The 24,086-nt window shown below is 47.3% G+C and overlaps 2 protein-coding genes across 2 annotated transcripts in view; one reads left to right on the top strand and one right to left on the bottom strand.

Moving 5' to 3' along the window:
* LOC147655082 (uncharacterized) overlaps positions 1-24,086 on the bottom strand; it is a 262,971-nt gene that overhangs the window by 2,532 nt on the left and 236,353 nt on the right. The window contains exons 29-46 of the mRNA XM_086878879.1: positions 23,841-24,052; positions 23,285-23,445; positions 21,776-21,822; positions 19,846-20,057; positions 19,290-19,450; positions 17,806-17,852; positions 17,037-17,125; positions 15,952-16,102; positions 14,705-14,866; positions 12,450-12,582; positions 10,639-10,744; positions 9,681-9,916; positions 7,999-8,151; positions 6,700-6,817; positions 5,641-5,744; positions 4,065-4,269; positions 2,662-2,878; positions 1,492-1,578 (exon numbers count right to left, since the gene is read on the bottom strand). Coding sequence (XP_086735005.1) covers positions 1,492-1,578; positions 2,662-2,878; positions 4,065-4,269; positions 5,641-5,744; positions 6,700-6,817; positions 7,999-8,151; positions 9,681-9,916; positions 10,639-10,744; positions 12,450-12,582; positions 14,705-14,866; positions 15,952-16,102; positions 17,037-17,125; positions 17,806-17,852; positions 19,290-19,450; positions 19,846-20,057; positions 21,776-21,822; positions 23,285-23,445; positions 23,841-24,052 — 2,601 coding nt within the window. The remainder of the gene's footprint in view (positions 1-1,491; positions 1,579-2,661; positions 2,879-4,064; positions 4,270-5,640; positions 5,745-6,699; positions 6,818-7,998; positions 8,152-9,680; positions 9,917-10,638; positions 10,745-12,449; positions 12,583-14,704; positions 14,867-15,951; positions 16,103-17,036; positions 17,126-17,805; positions 17,853-19,289; positions 19,451-19,845; positions 20,058-21,775; positions 21,823-23,284; positions 23,446-23,840; positions 24,053-24,086) is intronic.
* Positions 1-24,086, top strand: part of LOC111943938 (TOG array regulator of axonemal microtubules protein 2-like) — a 243,991-nt gene that overhangs the window by 55,443 nt on the left and 164,462 nt on the right. The gene's annotated exons all lie outside the window — the stretch shown is intronic.

Here is a 24,086-nt window from a genome sequence, read left to right as displayed (position 1 = left end):
GTTAATGGCATTTTTCCTTACAATGCACACTGAAATGGGGAAAGAGAGAGAGAAAACTGTTACCCAGGGGACTACAATTTAACCAAAACATGAGTGTTTCCTCACATTGTGCCTGAAGCATCCTCTCTGCTCGTTTTCTGAACTGAACTATATGAAACACAGAAGAAAACTGAGTATCAACAGGCTCCGTGCACAGCAGATTTAGCTGAGAGGTCAAAAGCTGAAATGGTCTGGAGACCATTCTCATTTTCTAAACAGGCAAAATGTTGTGTAGGAGCCATTTATTACTCTGTGGTGGAAGACACTTCATTTTCTCTATGCTGTTAATTCACCAGCAGTTATCAACATTTCAACAGCTCCTGGAAGTACCCAAAACCAATGCTTCTAAGTGGGAAAAGGGTTATGGTATCCATTTAAAAACGGGAGTTCACTTGAGTTTAAATGCAATTAAAGACATTGGTCAGTATGGACGTTGAGAAGAGAAAGAGCTGTGTGTTCCTACTAAATCTCAGAGAGCGCTTCTGCTCTTTCTAAAGTAGCCCTAATTTATGTTTAATTCCTTCATTTGAAAAAGAGATCAAAATAACTGCAAAACTAAACTCCCTCTTCCTGGAGATCTACTTTATTCAACTGCTCTTTAACACGCCTTTGACATTCCCAATCGCTGAACATGCCCTTTTGAGATTCACAATGAAGATACAAAGTGTATTAAACCTTGCATTTAAAGATGCTGGCAGAATTAGTGGTGGATTTAGCCCCAGTTAAAGCAAGGCCATAAATCAGCTTCTCCACTATATATTGAGATGATCATGTTTCCATTTCTTGTCTGTTGCTGCCATAGCAAGCTCCTCTGAGGAATCAATTAGCAGCTTCATTTGTAGCATTTTGGACAGCGCTGACATAGGAAGACACTGTTTGCACTCCCTGAAATGCTCAGCCCAATGCCACTTTGACAGCACAGGCAGGGAGCCTCAGCACTCTGCTTCTGCCCCTCTGCCCACAAAGGCTACCCTTGCACTAAATCTGTGCCTCTAATATGTATGTTGAGTTTTGACCTAAGCTGAGAGCCCCAGGCCCTGCAGGGTTCAGCCTCAAAACCTTCCAAGAGCAAAACAAGGATTCTGTGAGGACAAAACAAACTGATCCCCTGAAACAGCATTTGCCACCACATCCCTCAAGGGTCACAGATGCCCTTGAACTTCCAAGAGAGGAGCCAGCTAGGGTATTTTTAGCCCTTCCCTTTCCTGAAGGTGGCTTCTGAGATGCCCCAGTGAGAGCTCAGCCACGAGGCCGAGCACTGCCCCCGTCTCAGATGCTGCACACCACGGCAGCAGCCAGGAAAACCTGCCCAATACACCTGCCATGGGTGTTGGGCAGGAGGGACAAGCTCAGCAGGTCCTGATTTGGAGCAGCTACTCTACTGTCTATTCACAGGCATTTCCTGAACATTCTTCCTTGGAAGACCTCTTGGCTTAGAAGGGTTGGCCATACCTGTGATACGCTCTGTGATGTCCAGCAGAGCTTGGCCACTCAGTTGACTCCATCTGTGGCCAAACTCTTTCATCAGTGATACTTTATCTACAAGAGAAACACACGTTTCTGCTCACTCTTCGGAGGTCATAGGAGAAAGGACAGTGGGGTGGGAAAGGGCAGGGTCAAGCCCATTTTATATAATAAAGTCAATTTCTGCTGATTCTTGGATCCATTTCTTCTTTCCTTCCAGCCTCCTAGGGAGGGTTTTTAATTACAAGAGAAAAACTCTCCTTGCACAATTGTAGATCCAAAGTTGTCTGCCGTACCAGGAGCTACGTTAAACATTTCCCATCAGGGACTTCAAGAGTTCAATCACATGTAAGCAGTGAAAAGGGTTTGCATCCCAGAGCAAAAATGTGCCCCCCATACTTGGAACAGAGAAAGGCACTGAGTCAGGCAGTTCATGAGCTCACAGAGCAGCTGAGGTGGAGAAAGTGGAAACTCCCCTGGAAGACCTGCCTTTCTAGCACTTCATTTCTCATGCATATTCCCCAGTGCGGCATTTTCAGAGCTGACATAAATCTGTGTGGCAAAGGAATTTGCAGCAGCCCTTGCCTAGGTAGCTATTTGCTACAGCCATCTTGCACCATGCAAAACAACATGTGGAACAAGGCATCATTGACAGCTGGATTTCTACCTGTTTCTTATAAGGAAATGAAGCTGCTGAAACAAAAGTTCTCCTTTGAAAAAAGAAGCCAAAGAAGGAAGGTGGGAAATGGGCAGCTAATGCCTATAAATGTAGATTCTTCCAGGAGGCTGCTCTGCAGAAACTCTGATGGGCCTGTGTCCCTTCATGCCAACAGCAAAGCTATTCACTTGGGAAGTCAAATGGGGCCCAAGCAAACTCCAAAACCCCCTTGGCTCTGAATTCTAGCAAAGCTGTAGTCCAGGACTTCCTCTTCAGACAAGCAGCACAGAGCCAAGGGCTCCTGGGACCTTTGAGAAATACTGATGCACATTCAAGCCTGTTGGGGCACTGGTGTGTAAGGACTGCAGCTCCACAGCTTCTGGTGGATGTCAGCTGCAGCGTTCCACAGACAACAAGAGCTGTCAGGGCTCTCAGCATTCTCTTGTGTGGGAGAGGCAGAGACACAGCTGAGGAGAGTCCATGTCAGGGGTCAGCCTTACCTAAATGAGAAATGGATTCTTCCAGAGCTTTCACAGCTGCAGAATGAACCCCGGGATCCTTCGAATTCAAGTTGTTTGTAATTCCTTCAACCAAATGGATGATCACCGGGCTCAAGGCATTTTCCAGGATGCCAATGATTTCTGCCAGCACATCCAGCGCTTTCTGCTTCACTCTCTTGTGGCTGTCAGATATTCTCAGGACAACATAATCAAAAATCTGTGGAGAAAACAAACAAAATGACAGCTGGATTACAATGTCCTTGTTTGAAGAGGGGATGTGGACATGTGCACTCAGCAATGTAAAAGATGAATCTGATCCTTTTGGACAGGTCAGCACTTGCTTGCACAATTTCACTGTTTTCCTGGGGACCACTCACTGCAGTGGTTGCACAACCTCATGCTGGTTGAAAGATTTTCATCTATTTTGAAGCGGTTTGGGTGGGGACAGAATAATTCCTATGGTGTTTCCCTCCACCTGTAAATATTTAAATTAATTAAATTAATTCATTTATTAATTGAAAAAGATGACCTTTGCTTTAGAAGTATGGAACCAGATATTTACAGAGCTCATTTTTCTGTACACTTGCCTCAAGTACTGAGGGCAATTTTGATAATGCAAAACTATGGCTGGAGGAGATCTATGTTTTCTTTAGTCTGTCTCTATCTCTGTGTCTGGAGAAGTGCAGGGCTCTAATCAACTCTTCCAGGAACCACACCATTTGTCTAACTAACATGTAGGCTTCTGAACTTTAATGTGCTGTACAGCTCTTATTAGAGCAGGTTCAGTCCCTTGACAGCCACATTATCAGGCACCATTTACTGGAGAAAGGGAAAAAGCAGCTTCTGGGAGGGGAAGGCACAGGTCTGTTCTTATTTATTTTCCTCCTTTTCCAGAGAGAAGAACAGGACCCCCCAAGAAGGTTGAGCACCATCTTTCCCAAGAGGAATAGGGAATGGAAATGAGTAGCCAGACGCGTGCCTGTGCAAGACAAGATGAAGTTTACAGAAGTGTCCTATAAAACAATCTGGGTTTAATCCAACCCAGCCTGATACTTCTCTTCTCCATCCAAACCCATGTTTTATTTAGAGAATAACTGCCATGCTTTCAGTGCTGCTATTCCCTTCACTTAACCCAGCTGGGAGTAGGAGAGAGCAGAAGCTACAGCAACAGCAAACTCTGTCATCATTTGATGAACAGCATCAATAGGCACCTGCCCAACAAATACAGCTGGACTGAAAGAACTTGTTCTGAAGCCTGGATCTGAATGAAATTTGTCTGTGTAAGAGGGACCAGCCTGGCCCAAACTGCCAGGATGTAGTGCCAAGACACACAGAATGAACTTCACTGCTCCAGGCTTGGGGAAGGAGCTAAAGGAAAGGAACAATGAAGATACCCTACATACTTGGACAATGTTAGTGGAGATGAGCTGGGGGCGAGTTTTGCACAGCTCGAGAAGGAATGCCAGTCCTTCCAGCCGTGTCTGAAACCCCTTGGCTTCCAGGAGATCGTAAAGCTTCTGGAGCGGCTCCGTTTCTTCCACAGATGGAGGTAACGTGACCTGGGCTTTTGCACGGTGGAGGAGGCGTCCCTCAGAGGTAGACTTCACCCTGGAAAATAAAACCAAATTAGAACTTGGTGGTGATAATACCTTCAGTTAATGGAGAGCAAAACATCTCGAGGAGCATCCCTAATGATGTGATTTCCAGCTAGAAAATCATGAGGCTCTGAAAAACAACATGGACCTCATGACAATCATTACAGGAGACAATCTGCGAGTAACATTCTCACCAGTGCTCACTCAGGAAAACCAAGGATGAGATGTATCTGATCTACCTTCAGATGGCTTCCCAGGCACAAAGGTCTCATTGCTTTGTGGGGAAAGAGAATTTAAACTTGCAAGTTTAAATGCCTCCTCATAGGGGACATGTGTGTCTTATAGTAAGGAAACTCATCACTCTGGAGAAGTGTCTCTACAGCAGGCATGACAATCTGTAACAGTAGCTCAGATGCCTCTGAACAGATGAACAGGGGCATATCTGAAGGATCCAGGAAATCAGTAACAGAGATAAAAAGAGAAGGCAGACATCCCAGCACTATGCTAACTTTATGTTTGCTTCCCCAGAGACAGGATCCACAGCTTAACAAACCCACAGGGAACAATTCTCCTGCATCAACCTGTCTCTTCCCTGACCATTTGAAGTTCCTAGCTATGCTACTGAGGCATGTGCTCACTCTTCTGCCACCACTGAGCATGACAGAGCTAAAGAACTCTCCTCTGTTATCACAGGAGAACAGGTACAAGTAGCTCTGCCCCTGGCAGAAAGGACAGCAAGGACCAAATTGCTGTCTTAAATTTGGACTGCAGCACAGGGGGAAATAAACCAAACATGCAGTCCATCAAGCAAACAGTGTGAAGGACAGGAATATCATAACAAAACATCCACATTGAGACACCTGTTGACCAATGTCGCTTAGGAATTGCCTTGATACTTACTACTCAAACTTGGTACAGTTTGAGAGTAAGAAAGCCATGAATCAGCCAGGCCCAACAACTTGCATGGGAGCTGCTTGTTTGGGGAATGGCATCTTGTTTCCTGACTGGGACTTCTCATCAAAACACCAATCTGAAAAAGACTCCTCTCTGATGAAAACAACCAACCCTGATTGAATTTACTTGTCCCAAGTCCGGCAGCAGAGACACAGCCCTCTCCATGCCTCCACAACACTGCCCTTGCCAGTGCACTGCATCGTCTGAGCCACAACCAATGGGTGTCTTTTTGTTGCCCAATTTCTGTGGAAACCTCTCCAGAGAAGCTGTGTTCAGTGTAATGCAGAAGTAGCCAATTTTTATCATGGAGCATTTGTAGGGAATGGAAACCATCTCTGGCACGGGTCATCTTCCCCAGAAAGATTTTCCTGAGGAAGGACATGTAAAGCTTGTCACATGCTTTGTCCCATCTAACAAAAGTGCTCAGTACCGTTTACTAGAAGGCAATGTGGCCTGGGGCTTCTTCGAGGAATCGCTGCTCTTCTTCACCGGCATCTTGACAGATGGGCCTTCACCCTTCTGGCTTTCCATCTCCTACAAAGACATAAAGAAACCCCATGACTCTTTAGAAAATGCAATAGGAAACTCCCTGTTTAAAACACAAGTTGGAACCTCAGGATCACGGCTACCAAGGCTTAGGGAGACATTTCCTAGCTTACAGAAGGCAACAGACCAGAGATTCAGTGATGCCAACTCTTTGTTCTCAATAGCCCAAGATAGGTTATGGGTGCTGCCATACTGAGCAGCACTCTAAAATCCCAATTTCATTAGTCTTGAGCAGAAATGGGAATAATGCACACTGGTAGGCAATGAGTGTTGTTTAAGGAAGCAGCAGAAAAATTTGGACTCTCTGGGAGCTGGCCCATTGTGTTGGAAGTTGATTCAACACTCGCTCTCCCTGTTCCTCTACAACATCACGCTCCCTTCTATAATGTAGATAAGAAGAATAAAAAAAACCCACAAACAAACAGATGGTTTTCCACTCGATGCTGCTGAATTCCAGCTCCACAGGGCTTGGCAGCAGGACAGTATTCCCAGCAGACAGACAGGAATTGCAGTAATCCAGATTGACATGTACATTTTTTGCATATTTGGAAATTTTCTTGTATATTTGGAAATTTTCAAGGCACTACTACGTCCAGTGTCTTTTGCATAGACTATATTATCTTCAGAAGCACTATTCTTACTTAATTCCTTTACTGGGGGCACAGTAGGGAGATCATGGTGAGGGGTTACACTTAAATGAAAACTCTTTTTCTCCTCTTCCACTTTCCCCTTTGTGATATTCAAAATATTCAAAACCCCACTTTTTCCCTAAGAATATCAGTCCCTTTGTAGTCTGCAGATGAACAAGCTGAGGATTAACTGCTCACTCCCAGGAGCAAAGTGATTCAGGAGAATGAGATAAAGACTGATTAGGTATATTTGATCTCATATAAGCATTGGCAATCCTTGCACAAAGGAGACATTTCTCCTGCCAAGCACTTACTTTCTTCTTAATTCTTGTCAGAATATCTTCCAGGTCACGGGTAGAAACAGATTGCTCCAAAAGCCTTTTAAATTTTGGGTGACTTAGCATCATCTTCACCATCTCCTGTCCATAGTGCCTATGGAACAAAGGAAGGGAAAGAAAGAAAAGTGAACAAACATAGGAAGAGTGTTAACAGAAGAGGCTGATACCTTAAACTCATCAGGTGCAATCCTTGCATAAGAAGGCATTACCTACTCAGCAAAGAGAGACATTTACCTCCACTTGTCGCTGCACAGTGCTGTCAGCTGAACACAAGAGGCAAGAGGAGAACGTGGGGCAACAGAAAATACCATTTGATTCTGAAACTGTGTGTGTGCTTCTGTGGGATCAATGGATCCCAGTGAACAATCAAAACACATCTACTTGGTTGTCAGAGCCCATTAACAGTGTCTTGCTACCACTGCACAATAATTTGCCTTCCTTTAACAGGCAGGGAAGCCAGGACAAAACACCTCATGCTTCCTATTGATTATTCTATACCATATGTATGGACAGGGGCAGCTCGTTGCTCCTGGGTACTTGGCAGCTATTAATGGGAATTTAATCATCAATGCAAAAGAATTCAATTATCAAAGTAAGGGGATTTTGGTGGTTTGGGTTGATTTTGCCACTAGGAAACCACAGTGCTCTTCAAGAACAAATTTGGAGGTAATTTCGCCACAGATAACAGCATTATAGATTTCTTCAGAATAGGTTTAGAAAGACTGAATACATTGGCTAAAGACCCTTGAAGTATTTCTAGGAAAATCTTAAGTTAATGAGAAATATATATTTGGGATCCTTCAGTGATGAAAAGTAGGCAACGCTTTGGCTTTGTGTGGTGCACCTAAGGCCAAACAAAACTGTTAGTCTGGCTAATCTGAGCTCTTTTGATCTCAGTCAAGAATCCTTCAAGTCACAGGAAGCTGGCAATGCTCCTTCTTGCTGGACAACCTCAGGTTACCCAGTACAGTCATTTCCCTGGGGAACCCAGAGCACTGGTCACAATACCAAGGCTGACAGAGCTCAGGAAGGGTTTGGACAATGCTCTTGGGCACATGGAGTGTCTCTTGGGGTGTCCTGCACATGGCCAGGAGCTGGACCTGATGACCCTGATGAGTCCCTTCCAACTCAGCGTATTCCGTGATTCTATGCCCCTTATCCACATGGAGAGGTAACATATTATTTCCTGTAGTTTCTACAATTTTGTGGGTTTCCCTTTTAAAGCCTGACACCAAACAGATTTCCTGTTTTAGGAGGTGAAATGAAGATCATTACCTTGTGTCCTTGTGACAGTCCTGAGCAAGCTTCCCTGCCACCTGCGCCAGGGTCTCAGCCCTGGGTGTGCCTGCGATCTTCGTGACTCCAATTTTCCCCATCAAGGACAGGAGGAGTTCGGCCGCACACTTCCGCACCTGGACGTAGCGGCTCCTGGGAAGAAGAGAGCAAACACTGGGACACAGGGAGAAGGAGGCACAGCAGCACAGGCCTTGGCCAGAGAATGCTCCCTGTCCTTGCTGGGCAAAGGAGGCCTGGGTTCTCCCTGCAACTTTAGACACCTGTAGGAGGTTCTGTCCTCAGATAAAGACAAAGTTAGCATTGCACAGAAGGAGTGTCTGCAAGGAAGAGGGAGGAATTCAGTCTCCCTGCATTATCTGATACTCAATTTCTTTCCCAAAATTTACTCTTAGAAAGATTAAAAAATAGATTACATATGAATAATTTAGAAATTAATGACAACTCATGCTGACCCATCAGAGGCACCCACTACACAAAGCAGCAGAAGCAGGACTGAGGCTCTTTCCTCCCATTTACCCTCAATTCTAGAGACCTCCTGTGAAAAACAAATGCAGGGAAAATGCCCCATGATTTGGGGCGTGAGGTTGCAGAATATCCAGCAATGCTGCCTGTTCCTTCTGTGAGGCTTGGCAAGGGATACATCTGAATGTTTTACCCTATTCCAAAGCTGAGGAAGGGGTGTCAGGCAGTTCAGCCAGGTTGTTCTGTTCTAGAGACTGTCTCTTGGGAACTATCAGGCCCAGCACCAACACTTAAGGCAGCATTTGCTTCAGCTGTCCCATGGCATTCGGCCTGTGAAGGTGCCTGTAAAGTGATTCATCATCTCAAAGCTAACATGAAACATCAGTCTGAACAGAAAGTAAAGCTCTACGGCCAGGACAGTCCTACAAGAATCCTTTTGGCAGGAGCTGCACCTGCTGTGCTGTCTGTGCCCCACCCAGCACATTTTCTTCCATGTGCTCCATGCCCCAGCAAGTCCCCTCCTTCTTTCTCAAGCTAATGGCATAATGAGGAGGCATGGTTTGTCCCAGGGCCTCTGTGCTTAGCGCTGTGAAATATCAAAGAGCGCTCACGGCTACAACTTCAATTGTCCCTCTTCCCACAAAAGCACAAGGCTCTATCCTTAGCCTTTGCAGGCACTTTCACTTCCCCACCATTCACCAGTTCTGGGAAGCTCTGACAGGCTGGGAGAATTCCAGGAAGCAGCAGGAAGCTGAGTCAGAGGAGGTTTAGGTTGGATATGAGGAAAAGGGTTTTCACCCAGAGGGTGGTTGAGCACTGGAACAGGCTCCCCAGGGCAGTGGTCACAGCACCAAGCCTGACAGAGTTGAAGAAGCATTTTAACAACAATCTCAGGCACTTGGTGTGATCCTTGGGGTGTTCTGTGCAAGGCCAGGAGCTGACCTCGATGCTCCTGATGGGCCCCTTCCAACTCCCCATATTCTACAGCTCTGTGATTCTGTGAACTTATAGGCTGCAGGAAGGCAGAAACAGGTGACAAGAGGAAAGAAGTGAGGTTGATGGGGGAATGAAGTCCCTGACTTCACAGAAGATGCAGGATGCAGGAGCCTTCCCTCCCACCATTCCCATTCTGTCTCTCATCCCTTCCCCCACGCACACACTAGAAGGTGAAGAAGATCACTAGAAGAAGAAGAACCTACTTGGCTCCCCTGTCCATGAGAGCAGCCAGTGCTCGTGCAGGAGTCACGTTCTCCACCATGATCCCCAGGGTCTGATTGGCTGCTTTCTCCAGAAACTCTGGGGAATTCCAAACCACTGGGAGCAGGACCTGAGCAATCTCATCCACCTCGGAGTCCATGTCCTTCTTCAAGGCTGCAAAGAGCTCTCCAAGAGTGACGATTGCAGCACAGGACACCTTGGAGCGGAGGTTGGTCACCTGGGGAAGTGATGAGAGAAACATAAGAATCACCTTGAAAAGAAAACCAGTGGCCTTAGACAACAGTCCCTGGAAATGACAACACGTCCCACTGTGTCCAGGGCAAGATGAAAGCACAATAAGAGCAGGAGAGCATAGGCACACAAAGGCACTTAGTCTGGCACCAGTTTCTGGCCTCAGACCTGCTGACAGCAGGCCTAAAAACAAATCATTTCAATTAACTCTTCTATCATGTCCCCCTTTGATTTTAGGCCCATTTATTCGGAAATAAACAAATTAAACAAGCGCTGCTAGCAAACAATAAGGCACAAGTCATAAAGACAAAAGAATCATGTGCTCCTGTTCAAAAAAGCAACACTATTAGTTGAAGGACTTAGCTAAGAAATGGAAAGCACAGGCTCAAGTCTACAGACTAATTGGCAGTGTTGAATTACAGCTCAGGCAGAGATTAGGACTCGAAAATAACATAATTAATGTCTCAGTTTGTGCATTTGCACCTTGCGTTACAATGACACCTCACTCAAAGATGAGTGTCAGACAGCCAACCTACCAGGAAATACAGCTACATGCACACACTGATCCTAGCTGAGAGACATTAGAAATACAAGGTCTAGAAACAGAAATGAAGGCAATCCCTGAGCACACATGGACATGAACATGCACATATCTGCTCTACACACCATGTATGAGGTACGGGGGACAATTCAGAAGAATGTTCTCACCTCACTGGTAACTGCCAGGCAAACTTCACGAAGTCTACAAAGCACGACTTCTGAATGGGACCCAGCCAGCTGTCCGATGCTGGAGAGCGCCTTCTCCTTCAGCTCCCTGAAAGGCAAGTCCCAAAAAGATTGGTTTTTCTCTCCACCCAAGAACTAGGCAGCACCCTCTGAAATGACCAGGCTGGCAGCTCAGTGGGACCTCAGTGGGAGGTGCTTTTCAAGGAGCACTTCAGGAACTCGTGGCCACAGGATTCTGTGGCTGTCAAAAGCACACACAAATCCAAGAGGCAAAGAGTGGAGTTTCAGAGTCTTCATTTGTGGCCATTTTACAAGACAGCCTTTCTGAAACCTCTGGCCCATGAAATCCGTGTTTCACTGCTTCTTAGAAGCTGTGAGACCAAACCAAGCTGCTGTTTCCTGTCACCTCCCTGTTCCTGCCCCTGAGACACAGTCCTATGGGGCTGTTACTGGGGCTTTTTCCTTCTTTACCAGCCCCAGCAGGCAGTTCAGCAGTAAGAGACTGCACTGGCACTCTGGAGCTGACTTTCCACTCTGCAATCCAGGCCTGTCTCTCATCCACGCCACTTCTTTTCCTCCTTGCCCAAAAAAGCAGCAGGATGTCCCAGAAGATTGCACAACTGGGCAAGAACAGCTAAAACTCTGGCAAAGCCCGCTACCTAAAACAACCCCCACAACAGCAACATGTTATTTAAAAGGGTGCAAACAACTCCATCTCCCAGCACCTGCTTTGTGCAGGCCCTCAGCTACAGGCAGGTTTGTGAGGCATCAGGGCTGCAGCGCAGGGCTTGTGATTGATCCCACAGGAACCCCTGAGTGTCACCCAGACCCCCCCACACCTCCAGAGGATCTCTGCACCTCACAGGGCACCAAGGAGAAATGGGGAAGAGAAAGCAGAAGAGAAAGGGCAAAGCAAAAGTGACTGCACAAGGAGATGCATTGTGGCAGATTTTTCATGTTTATACCAGTTTGAGTGGAGTCCTTATCTCCGTGTGAATGAAGCATCCACCAGTGAGTGGATGCTAACCCAGACATCAAAAAGACAACCAATACCTCCCAACATCCGTCAGGTTACCACCTCTGGGCCTCCTTCGGTCTGTGTCAAATTCTGGGACATGATGTGAGTTATAACCAAGTATCTCAGGCCAATATGATGCAGTGAGAAGTAAAATTTGAAGGAAAAAGTTAAATTCCAAAAGTGCAAGATTCCTAGAGGATTATATTTCTTTTTCCTTCTCTTCTGCCATGAGACCTTCAGAGGTAATGACAGGCTGAGGGACTTGAAAGCACAAGTCAGGCCATTTCTCAGGAAGAGGAACTCCCTGGAGCTGCTTCTGGCATTCACAGCAGGAGGTCCCAGGGAGACCCTGTCACCTGCCATTGCTGTCAGCAGTGGGGCCAGAGAGAAGAAATCTTACTCACTCCCACTGGACCAGTGCTCCAAGGCACCCAAATCTCTACACTCAAAAGTGCAGCCATCCTGCTTCCACATCCTTCAGCCAGCAAATCATCGTGTCCCACAGCTTTCTCTCTTCCCTCAAGATTTCCTCTGCAGCTCCATGGAGCAGCAGGCAAAGCGAGCAAACAGCAGGGACCTGCTGCAGCTGGAGCACTGCTGCAGACCAAGGCCAAGAAAAGGCTGCTGTCAAATCTTTATCCTCTCATGGCTCTGCAGTGGTTTCACTGGTGCCACTTGGCCCTCTGGGCTGTCGGGGCTCAGAGGCACTAGCAAGATCCACTTCTGAGCTACCTTAACGCTAAGAGGGAGACAGAGTGAACGGGGCCTTTCTTACCAGTCATCGCTGCCCAGCAAGGACAGTGTCTTGAGCAAGGCCTGCTGTGGGTCACAAGTGGCTGTGTCCTTCTGCCAGTTCCCACGCAGCGGCTCCTCTCGACGCTTGGCACCAGAGGCCGTCTGCGAGGTCACTGTGAGGAGAGGGTCAGCCATGAGCGCTGCAGCCCTGGGCAAGGCACCCCGCCATGGAGCGGCCTGCAGCCCCATCTCCCAGCCAGGCTTCCGTGTGGGACAAAGTGGCACTGGGACAGACACTTCCCTGCTGCCTGGCTCCTTGGGCTGCTTGCTTTCTCCCAGCCCCCCCAGCTGGGCACAGCTCCAGGCTAAAGCTGACAGCTGCCCACACAGCGCAGCTGCCAAGTGCCACAGCTACCACAGGCAGCGGCAGCTTCCTGAGGCCGCAGAGCTCCCACTGCCTGCCAGACAGCGCCCACCAGCAGGACTTGCTAGCCCAGGAGGGAACCCCTCAGCTGCCTCTCTTGTCTCAGCGCCCTGATTTCCCCCAGCCCCGACGACAGAGGCACTCTGCAACTCCCTGAGGAAAGACCTGCAGCTGCCTCGCCACAGCACCAAGCCCAGCCTGAACAACCCAGCCCTGCTGGGCCCGGCTGAATCCCCACGGAGCAGCTACCAGGGAGCAGCGATACCTGACCCTTCACTCCTGACAGCGCCTCTCTTCCCATTGCCTTCAAATCTTCTAGACAGCAGGCAGCTGACTGCACATACATTGTAGCCTACTGTTGCCCAGGGAGTACTTTATGGATTTTGTTCTTTCCAAGCATCATGAGTCTTTGCCCTTTCAGAGGGACACACTGGCTGTATTTCAAAGATGCTGAAGTGAAATTTCTTTGTCATCAAATGGATGTGTTTGTGAACTCAGCAGTGCCTAAGCCTTCATTTGTGGAAAAATGCCATTTCCAGTCTAGACAGCATTCCAAATGCAAACTGAGGATAAAAATATGCAAATACAGCAGCAAATTGTTGCCAGACACATGCTCTTGATAATCAGGTGTCCAGGCTTTGCCTTAATTCGATGTTTTGGTATGGAAAAAAATGTAAATGTATGAGAAAAATCAGATGATAAATGCATGTCTTATGAAACCCAATTGTCATCAAAAGCACTGTGCAACCAAAATTTCATGTCATGCTCTCAATAGCTCATTTCCTAATGTGTAGATGAAAACATCAGAGCTGTCTACAATGATGGACTATCAACACTGAACAGAATCTAGATGAACTTCTCTAGACTCTGCAGATTTTCTGTGCTACCTTGCCTGTTCTCACAAAGTATACCATAACATCAAAAATATTCAGACAGGGGCTAATGTGGATGTCACTGATGTACCCCAGACACTGACATCAGTGATGTCACTGCAGAAGTGTGTGGACATACACATCTAGGTTCACTATGAATGGAGAGCCACGTCAGGCTAGTTCTGGTCAATTCTCAACATGGAAGTAGCACCTCTAGAAAGGAGCATTCCAAGTATCATTCCTAGCTCCTTTCTTCTTATCTCACCCTACCTGCAATGCTAGCATAGGCACTCTACCCACAAGGGAGAGACAAGAGCCACTAGGGACTATCTGCTGGGTATTTACTGCAGGCAGCAAACAGCCTGGGAGCACCAGGCAGCCCCTCCTGGCTGTCACCTGCTACATACGGCCACTGTATTTGGCTGGGGTGACACAGGAGGCACTGCTTGTTCCCTCTTGGCACTGCAGGCTGTGGGATGGCAGCAGTGAGGAGCCACTGGGCACTTCTGGGAGCAGCAGCACGACTGCACCAAGCTGCTGACTGCCATGCAGAGACAGCCCTTGCTGGGATAGCAGGAAAGCTGTCTGCAGAGCCGGACAGCAGCACAGGCAGAGGGATGAGATGGTGAGTGGACAACTGATCGTGGTGGTACTCGTAGGTGCCCAGTGAGCACACCCTGGCACACTGCCCCACAACTCATCCCTGCAGTTACAGCTGCCTCTTGCACCAGTGCTGTGGTTTGGATTATCAGGAGGAGCAAAAGCCAGAGCTTAGGCCTTTACCACTACTTTATTCAGCTCAACTTCCCAATGGATCTCTAAGAACCAACTGCTCCACTACTGCAGAGCTGGACTAACTCAGAAGTACATTTGCTGTTCATTCTCAGGACAGGCTATGGACCCAAGATCCCAGCTGTGCTGGGTGAGGCAGGTGGCAGTTTGTGCCCCTTGGGCAAGGAAAAACCCGTGTGGGAAAAAGCTGCCTCAGAGCAGGCTTACCTGAGGAGTTGCGTGGGAAGCTGCCAATCCCATGGATGATGGGCATATTGGGCAGTGAGGGCATGTTGTTCTGCTTCCTCAAGACCTTCTCCTTCAAGGCACTACCAGGGTATTTTCTCCGCACACTGGAAGCTGTGCCATCGACAGGCGGTAGGCTAAAGCCTGTGGGGAGACCAAAGAGGAGCTTGTAAGTGGAGGCTGCTGCACAGGGTGACGATGGAAAGGGCCAGAAAACTTGCTGGACTTGGGTAACAGCTCTTTGTTATCCCAAAGAACTTCAAGTATAACAGTGGCATGCTAACATGGGACTGTGATCACAGTATCAAGGAATCCTAGAAGAGTTTGGCTTGGAAGGCACCTCTAAGCACCATCTAGTCCAACCCCTGTGAGCAGGGACATCTTCATCTAGATGAGATTCCTCAGAGCCCCATGTAAATTGGCTTTGAACACCTTCAAGAATGGATCAACAACAGCAGCTTCTCTGAGCCAACCCTTCCAGTGCTTCATCCCCTTCATTATAAAAACATTCCCCCTAGAATCTAATCTGAATCTACCCTCTTCTAGTTTAAAACCAAATTGCAGTGATGCTTCCCCTAAGAAAGAAGGAAAACACAGTATTGCTTTGCTTTTGTTTTCCTGTTTCTGGCTGGGGAAGTTACCAAATGAAAGTGCAGATAGCCTTGAGTGATGCCCTCGGGCTGAGTGCTGCCTCCTAAGGTCCCTGCTGCCACCCTGGGGGCAGCACACACAGCACTGCAGTCAGAGCCCCTCAGCCAGGATTCAATCAGGAACGCTGCTTGCTCCTGGGGCTACAACAGAAGCACTGGCTCAGGGCTTCAGCACAGCTCTACAGTGCCAGCTCCTCAGCAGGCTGTGGCAGGAGAAGGATCTCTGGTGTTTTCATTAGAAGGAATTGAATTTTGTTTCCTCTCAGTTCCACCATGGCTGAGAAGCCTTCTTCTGGACTCCCCTTCCCTGCAGGCTGCTCTCCAGGAGAGAGTCTGAAGCCCCAGTCAACTTTGCAAAACAAAATTCTCTACTCTGAAAGACTTTGGAGATGAAGGTGGGAAGCTGATATTCTCTTACTGAGTCAGTGAGGCCATACATGCCTCTGTATTTTTTGTGGGGGAGGGGGAAGAACTCCTCTTCAAGCTTCCACTCAGATGCAAGCAGAACAGCCTGACTGCAGCACCGTGCAAAGGGCAAGCAAGCGGTCAAAAAGGACCACAGGTGCAGTCTGCACTTACTTGCTTCTTCTGCATCCTCAGGGTCAGCTGTCTGTGGAGGCAGCTGCAAGGATGTTTCTGTTTGTCTCCTTCTCTTGAGCTCTTTCTCCAACAGCTCCATTTTCTTCCGCTCTAAGTTCTTTTGAGCCAACTTGCACAATGCAGGACGGATCTAGTTGCAAAGGAAATACATCACAAATGTAAGCAGAGACACCCAAACCAGACACAACATCTCATCAGGAGCACAGGGTCCATAGAGTGCCACAGTCTTTAATGCAGCTCCATATTCATTCCAAGTGTTTCAGAAGAATGTCTTCTACCCTCATCTTGGCAATTACACACAAGGAGGTGGAAGACTTTAGGGCCACAACCTTACACTGCTCCAACTGCAACCTATGACAGGAAGCCCTGCTTGAAGCACCAAAGTCATACGAGTGCTCCAAGACAGGTGAAGAGCTCACATGACCAGAGAGCAGGCAGTTCAGTTCCTACAGGCCATGGCAGCAGAATAAAAACCATGTGCAATAAATACGCAGCAAGGAGGGGTAATTGCTCTTGCTTAACACTCAGGGCCAGGAATGGCAGCTGTTTCTCACTTCCTGGCTTCTGAAGAGCTCAGCTCTAAAGGTCTCTGAAGGACCTCAAGCAAAGGACTCACGTGAAAACAATTTCCAGAAATATTGATATTAATGAGCAGAAAAAGTGAAAAAGAGAGGGCTGTGAGATACAGCCAGAAAGGTTACCATGAAAAATCAAACTCTCATTTTATTTTTCAGCCTTGCTTACGCTTAACATTACAATCTTTGCTTCTCTGCTCCTGAGGGTGCAATTTGCACACATTCACAAGTCTGCAGCTTGCTCTGCCATTCAGAACTTCTCTAAAATGACCTTGGCACCTAAAGAATGCTTCTGGCATGACCTTAGCACCATCTCCAAATCAGTCACCTTTTCACCACTGGTAGAAGCCACACAATTGCTCTTTAACTGTCAAATATATTCCCAGGAGAATCCCCATCCCCCAGGAGTAGGAGATTATGATGATCAGTGACATTTGGGGCCAAGCAATAAGGAAAGGAAGTCTGCTCATCCCTGTCTTTAACCTTTACCTTTCCAGAGCTGTCCCTCAGGTCTTCGTCACTCATATGACCAGGACTGGTGGGATGATCTGTCCCCTTGGCTTGGCTCAGTGGGAGGCCTGGGAATGGAAGGAAAGGTTGGTGTAAATCTCTGGCAGATTTCAAGCCTTCAAAAACACCATGCTGGGCAACAGGCAAGACAGATTCCAGATTGCAGAGGTCTCATAAAACAGGGATTGTGTATAGAAACCTCCTGCTCCTTAATTGCAAATTTCACAGGGACTTTCCTGCAAAGGAGGTTTCCCTATTTCTCCCAGTGCAGAACAAGACAATGTCCAAGCATCCCCTTCATATCCCAAAGGGTTCAGCTCAGAAAGTGCCCCAAGGAAAGGTTTTCTCCTTCAAAGGCAAGAAAGGAAGAAGGACTGGGAACATTTCCCATTTCATGATAAATGCCTGCTTTTTTACTACTAACTGTGACACTGGAAATGCTGCAGGGAGATGAAGGGCAAGTGCTGGATGGAGAGGAATGTTTCCGTTTCCTGCACTGCATTTCCAGGGCCCCAAGGTACCACTCCAGCTCCAGCCACTCAGCACTTCACACTGGAGGAATTTTCACTGCACCACCACAGCACACTCCCAGTGACTGGGCTCTTCAGGTGTCCACTGAGCCCATCAAGCAATTGAAAACAATTTAAAGAATTTCTGAAAAGAATTATTTTTAAACCAAGCTTTCAAAATATCACTTCTATGTCAAAATTCTTAAGGTCATTTGAGGACAGACATGCCCTGTACCAACCTCCTTCTTCTGAGTCGTCATCTTCGCTTCTGTTACTGGGTGTGGACCTTGAGAAAATGGAAGACAAAAGAACAGATGAGGAGGAAGAAAGAGAAGGGAGGGAATGTGTGAAGCATGAAAGGAAGCAAACCTTCTTAGCATGGTCACTCTGATGAAGGAGGAAATGCAACACAGAAACTAAACAAGATGCAAAGCTGATTCATTGTCCTTAAGCTCTCAGTTGCTGGAGTCAGACAGAGCTGGCCAAGCTCTGTCTGAAACACAGCAGTCATTCTTCAACTTGCATCCTAACCCCCCAGTTCTGCTGTCTCTCCTTTTGGAGCCAAGTGGCTCCTACAGCCCATCTGAAGCAGCAAGAGCTGCTGAGCTGAGACACGAGTCTCTATGGAGGGCAGCTGCTTTTGTACTGCTGCAAAGCTTGACTTTGCCTGTTTGTGCCTTACACTGGTGACAGTCTCGTGCTCCATGTGGTCAGAGCACTGCTGTCTCCTGAGAATGATATTACACCTCCTTACTCTTTCAAGAAGAAAAAGGCTTTTTCACACACAGCTGCTATGGACAGGATATTCAGACTGCACTTTAAAAGCCCTACAGAAGATTTTCAACGTGAGTGATACTTCTGTGACTCCTTTTTTATTGCTACCACTCTGATAAGCTTGACAGCTACATTTTCTCACACTTCTCCAAGCCAGTATCTTTCCATCAGGTATAGTCCTATAACTCTTCTCTAGCAACTTTTCTTCTTTGATCTTTGGATTATGCATCTATACCCCATAACACCTCTGGTATCTCATTTCATAGTGGGGATCCAGGCACAGAGAATTTGCACCTTATGTTTCCTTTGGGATCCCTTTTCTTTCAAACAGTTGGCAGCACACAATGATCTCCAGAATCTGACAGTTACATCTATGAAGTAATTGATTCCCAAAGCTAGTTTTCATTGCCGTTGTTTCTGTAACACCCACTTAGTTCTGTGTTGGGGATTGCCAGTATATTTTTCAAAAAAAAATAATTATTATTTTAGAAGTGTTGGCACATGAACTATGGCACCTGACTTTAAAGCAATGAGCATTGGAATTTGCAGACATCTCAACAATTGCCAATATTTGTCCAATCATATTCTTGTGGCTGCAGAAGTTGACAGTGAAGGATCACATTATTTAAAGATCTGCAGCATCCAGACCCATGCAATACAGTTCCCAAATGACACCACAAACATTACAGAGGGAATCAACAGCCAGGTCCAGAAGAGGACCTGTCTTGAGGCTCTTTTCAGCCCTGCCTCCTCTTCCCCACCACCACCTCTGCTCTTGGGCCATATGGTGCTGGGTTTGACATTGGTCTGGATCACCACAGATAGGGCCAAATGCTGAATACACAGAGGTTTGCCTAAATACATGGGAGAGCTGACTGTGCAAAATAACCTCACGAGATGGGAAGAGTGAGGTGAACAGCACACTGGAGCAGCAGACACCTTGGCTTACCTCATCTCCTGGGACTCTTGCACATCCAGCTGCAGAGAGCTTTGCAGAGACCCTGCAGCACTGCCAACATCGGGACTTACTGCCCTGCGTATCGGGGGGATCAAAGGCAGTCCCAGTGATTCCTTCTTCTTATCCCCTTCAGTGGGATACAGCAAGGAAGCCTGCAAAGAGTAGAACACAGTGTTCACATCAAGCAACTAGTCTTGTCCCCATTCATGCCCCAAGACATTTAGCTATGGACTAAATGGGGGACCTGGCAGGAAAAGACAAGTCAGACTGATGGAGCAGCTTGGGCCAGGATTGGGAATGCAAAGGGAAGTGCTGAGGGAGAACCCAGAAACCCTTCAAAGTCCTCTCCTGCTATTGTTACACACTGAAAATGTGAAGTCTGCACCACACACCCATTGCAAAGACATCCTGAAGCTCAGTGTCCAGCTGAGCTCTTCCTTGGCTCAGCTGCTTCCCTGGGCTCACTTCACAGGGACAGCTCACCAAGCTCTGCCGGCAGCACATCGACTGAAAATCTCCCACACAGGACATAGCTTGGTCTCCTTACCTTACACCTTTTTCCCTTTGACCTCAGCTCCTCTCTTTCTCTGGTGTCTTCATCGTAGCCACTGCCATTTTTCCCACTCTCCTTCTCAACGCTGCACATTTCTCTTCTGTTGGAAGACTGAGAGGTTTTCCGGATGGGAGGCAATGGCTCGGAGGGAAGGAGCATAGAAGGAGATAGCCGGAAAGATTCAGAAAAAATGAACCTAGTCAGCCCTGCCAAGAAGAAACAAAAAATGTAACTGAGGCAGTAAAGCAAACTTAAAGCATCAGAAGCTCCATATTTTGTAGGAGAGAATCCTTGAAAACTTCTAAATAGCTGCACAAGTTGACATTTCCAGGCATGAAGACCCTTGAAGCACTCCAGAGGAAAAGCCCTGTCCCGCTTGCACAGAGCTCCCACAGGAACAGCCTGGCCTCTGGGCTGGCCTGGGACAGCAGGGAGCCCAGAGCCCTGGGCTTTGCAGCCATGGCTCAGCTGCACATGCAGCCTCCTGCTCCTGTCCCTGCCCCACAGCTGAGCAGCCCTACAGCTGCACGGGGCACTGGCAGCAGCACAGCTCATTGATGGGGGCACATGCAGGGCAGAACTGTTCCCTTTGCTCAGATTCCCTGCCCCTGGGGTTTGTTCCCTGCTTGCTTTCCTGCCAAATACCAACACAAAGATCACCTGCAACAAAACATTTCTGATCATGGCAGTTAAAAAACATTAAGAATTTCCTAAATGCAAACAGCAGAGTGTAGAGCATAAAAAGAAGACAGGGATAAAATCTGTGTTTCTTTATCCCAGTACAATGGTGACATCATTTACAAAAGAGCATCTGGCAACCTTTGATGAGGTAGGTAATTTCTAGGCCAGAATCAATCCAGCAAAAATGTCACCTGAGCAATACTGAGCAGCAATTCTCCCCAACTGCATTCAGCATTGCAGCTGCATATCAGCAATTAAGGAGTCTTTCCAAAGGGGCTGTACCCAGGATTTGGCAGAACAAACCCTGAGCAAAGGGACCAGGACATCTGATCCCTTTTCCTGCAGCAGCAAAATTATGTCTTCAAGTCTCATCTCTCCTATCAGTAAATGCCCAGAGATGGCAAAGGAACAACAACTGACTTTCATTGAGGCTTCCAACTTGAAAGCACTGGCTGACACAGATGCACCAGAGACTGCATTTTGTCTGGCACAATTCTACTTGTCAGGGATCAGGCAAGGCAGGCAGGGAGGGACAAGGCAGAAGGCATCTCCTCCTGCAGCCTCAGCCTGCAGCACTGACCCAGGCAGAGAGAGTCGGGGAAGAGATTTGTCATGGTGAACCTGCCATAGATGGCTTTGGGCTTGTGCTCTCAGAGGATGACAAACTCAGACCCTGCATAGGCTGCATCCATTTGGAAACCTCCTTCTCCTTAACTGGAAATTTCACAAGGACTTTCCCTCAGAGGAGGTTTCTCTATTTCTCCCAGTGCAGAACCAGTCAATGTCCATGTATCTCCTTCAAATCTCAAAGGGTTCAGCTCAGTAACTGCCCCAAGGACAGGATTTCTCCTTCAAGGGTAAGACAAATAACTGGGAACATTTCCCATTTTATGCTCAATATCTGCTTATTCTCTACTAACTGTGACACTGGAAATGCTGCAGGGAGATAAATGGCAAGTGCTGGATGGAGAGGAATGTTTCCGTTTCCTGCACTGCATTTCCAGGGCCCCAAGGTACCACTCCAGCTCCAGCCACTCAGCACTTCACACTGGAGGACTTTTCACTGCACCACCAGAGCACACTCCCAGTGACTGGGCTCTTCAGGTGTCCACTGAGCCCATCAAGCAATTGAAAACAATTTAAAGAAATTCTGAAAAGAATTATTTTTATCCAACCATTCAAAATATCACTTCTGTGTCAAAATTCTCAAGGTCATTTGAGGACAGACATGCCCTGTACCAACCTCCTTCTTCAGATTCATCATCTTCACTTCTGCTGCTGGGTGTGGACCTTGAGAAAACCGAGGACAAAAGAACATATTAAGAGGAAGAAAGAGAAGGGAGGGAATGTGTGTAGCATGAAAGGTGGCAACCCTTCTTAGCATGGTCACTGTGATGAAGGAGGAAATGCAACACAGAAACTAAACAAGATGCAAAGCTGATTCATTGTCCTTAAGCTCTCAGTTGCTGGAGTCAGACAGAGCTGGCCAAGCTCCGCCTGAAACACAGCAGTCATTCTTCAACTTGCATCCTAACCCCCCAGTTCTGCTGTCTCTCCTTTTGGAGCCAAGTGGCTCCTACAGCCCCTCTGAAGCAGCAAGAGCTGCTGAGCTGAGACACGAGTCTCTATGGAGGGCAGCTGCTTTTGTACTGCTGCAAAACTTGACTTTGCCTGTTTGTGCCTTACACTGGTGACAGACTCATGCTCCATGTGGTCAGAGCACTGCTGTCTCCTGAGAATGATTTTACACCTCCTTTCTCTTTCAAGAAGAAAAAGGCTTTTTCACACACAGCTGCTATGGACAGGATATTCAGACTGCACTTTAAAAGCCCTACAGAAGATTTTCAACGTGAGTGATAGTTCTGTGACTCCTTCTGAGTGTTGTCACTCAGATAAGCTTGACAGATACATTTTCTCACACTTCTCCAAGCCAATATCTTTCCATCAGCTACAGTCCTGTACCTCTTCTCAAGCATATTGCTCTTTTTGATCTTAAGCCCAGATTGAAATATTAAACATCAATTGGGTTATGCAGCTGTACCCCAAAACTTCTCTGGGATCTCATTTCACAGTCGAGGCCCAGGCACAGAAAATTTGCATCTTAGGTTTATTTTGGGATCCCTTTTCTTTCAAACAGTTGGCAACACACAATGGTCTCCAGAATCTGACAGTTACATTAATGAAGTAATTTTTTCCCAAAGCTAGTTTCCATCAACCGTTTTTCTGTAAGCCTCACACAGTTCTGTGTTGGGGATTGTCACTATATTTTTCTTGTCAAAATATATGTCCTGGCAAATAAACTACAGCATCTGACTTTAAAAGTTAAAGAATCAGAACTGGAATTTGCAGACACCTTAACAATTGCCAATATTTGTCCAATCATATTCTTGTGGCTGCAGAAGTTGACAGTGAAGGATCACAGTATTCAAAGATCTGCAGCATCCAGACCCATGCAATACAGTTCCCAAATGACACCACAAACATTACAGAGGGAATCAACAGCCAGGTCCAGAAGAGGACCTGTCTTGAGGAGCTTTTCAGCCCTGCCTCCTCTTCCCCACCACCACCACCTCTGCTCTTGGGCCATATGGTGCTGGGTTTGACATTGGGCTGGATCACCACAGATAGGGCCAAATGCTGAATACACAGAGGTTTGCCTAAATACATGGGAGAGCTGACTGTGCAAAATAACCTCACGAGATGGGAAGAGTGAGGTGAACAGCACACTGGAGCAGCAGACACCTTGGCTTACCTCATCTCCAGGGACTCTTGCACATCCAGCTGCAGAGAGCTTTGCAGAGACCCTGCAGCACTGCCAACATCGGGACTTACTGCCCTGCGTATCGGGGGGATCAAAGGCAGTCCCAGTGATTCCTTCTTCTTATCCCCTTCAGTGGGATACAGCAAGGAAGCCTGCAAAGAGTAGAACACAGTGTTCACATCAAGCAACTAGTCTTGTCCCCATTCATGCCCCAAGACATTTAGCTATGGACTAAATGGGGGACCTGGCAGGAAAAGACAAGTCAGACTGATGGAGCAGCTTGGGCCAGGATTGGGAATGCAAAGGGAAGTGCTGAGGGAGAACCCAGAAACCCTTCAAAGTCCTCTCCTGCTATTGTTACACACTGAAAATGTGAAGTCTGCACCACACACCCATTGCAAAGACATCCTGAAGCTCAGTGTCCAGCTGAGCTCTTCCTTGCCTCAGCTGCTTCCCTGGGCTCACTTCACAGGGAGAGTTCTCCAAGCTCTGCCGGCAGCACATCGACTGAAAATCTCCCACACAGGACATAGCTTGGTCTCCTTACCTTACACCTTTTTCCTTTTGACTTCAGCTCCTCTCTTTCTCTGGTGTCTTCATCGTAGCCACTGCCATTTTTCCCACTCTCCTTCTCAACGCTGCACATTTCTCTTCTGTTGGAAGACTGAGAGGTTTTCCGGATGGGAGGCAACGGCTCGGAGGGAAGGAGCATAGAAGGAGATAGCCGGAAAGATTTGGAAAAAATGAACCTAGTCAGCCCTGCAAAGAAGAAACAAAAAATGAAACTGAGGCG

This window comes from Cyanistes caeruleus, chromosome 2 (genome assembly GCF_971803275.1).
Source record: "Cyanistes caeruleus chromosome 2, bCyaCae1.hap1.1, whole genome shotgun sequence".
NCBI classification, from domain to species: Eukaryota; Metazoa; Chordata; class Aves; order Passeriformes; family Paridae; genus Cyanistes; species Cyanistes caeruleus.
This window is presented reverse-complemented; position numbering and strand designations above follow the sequence as displayed.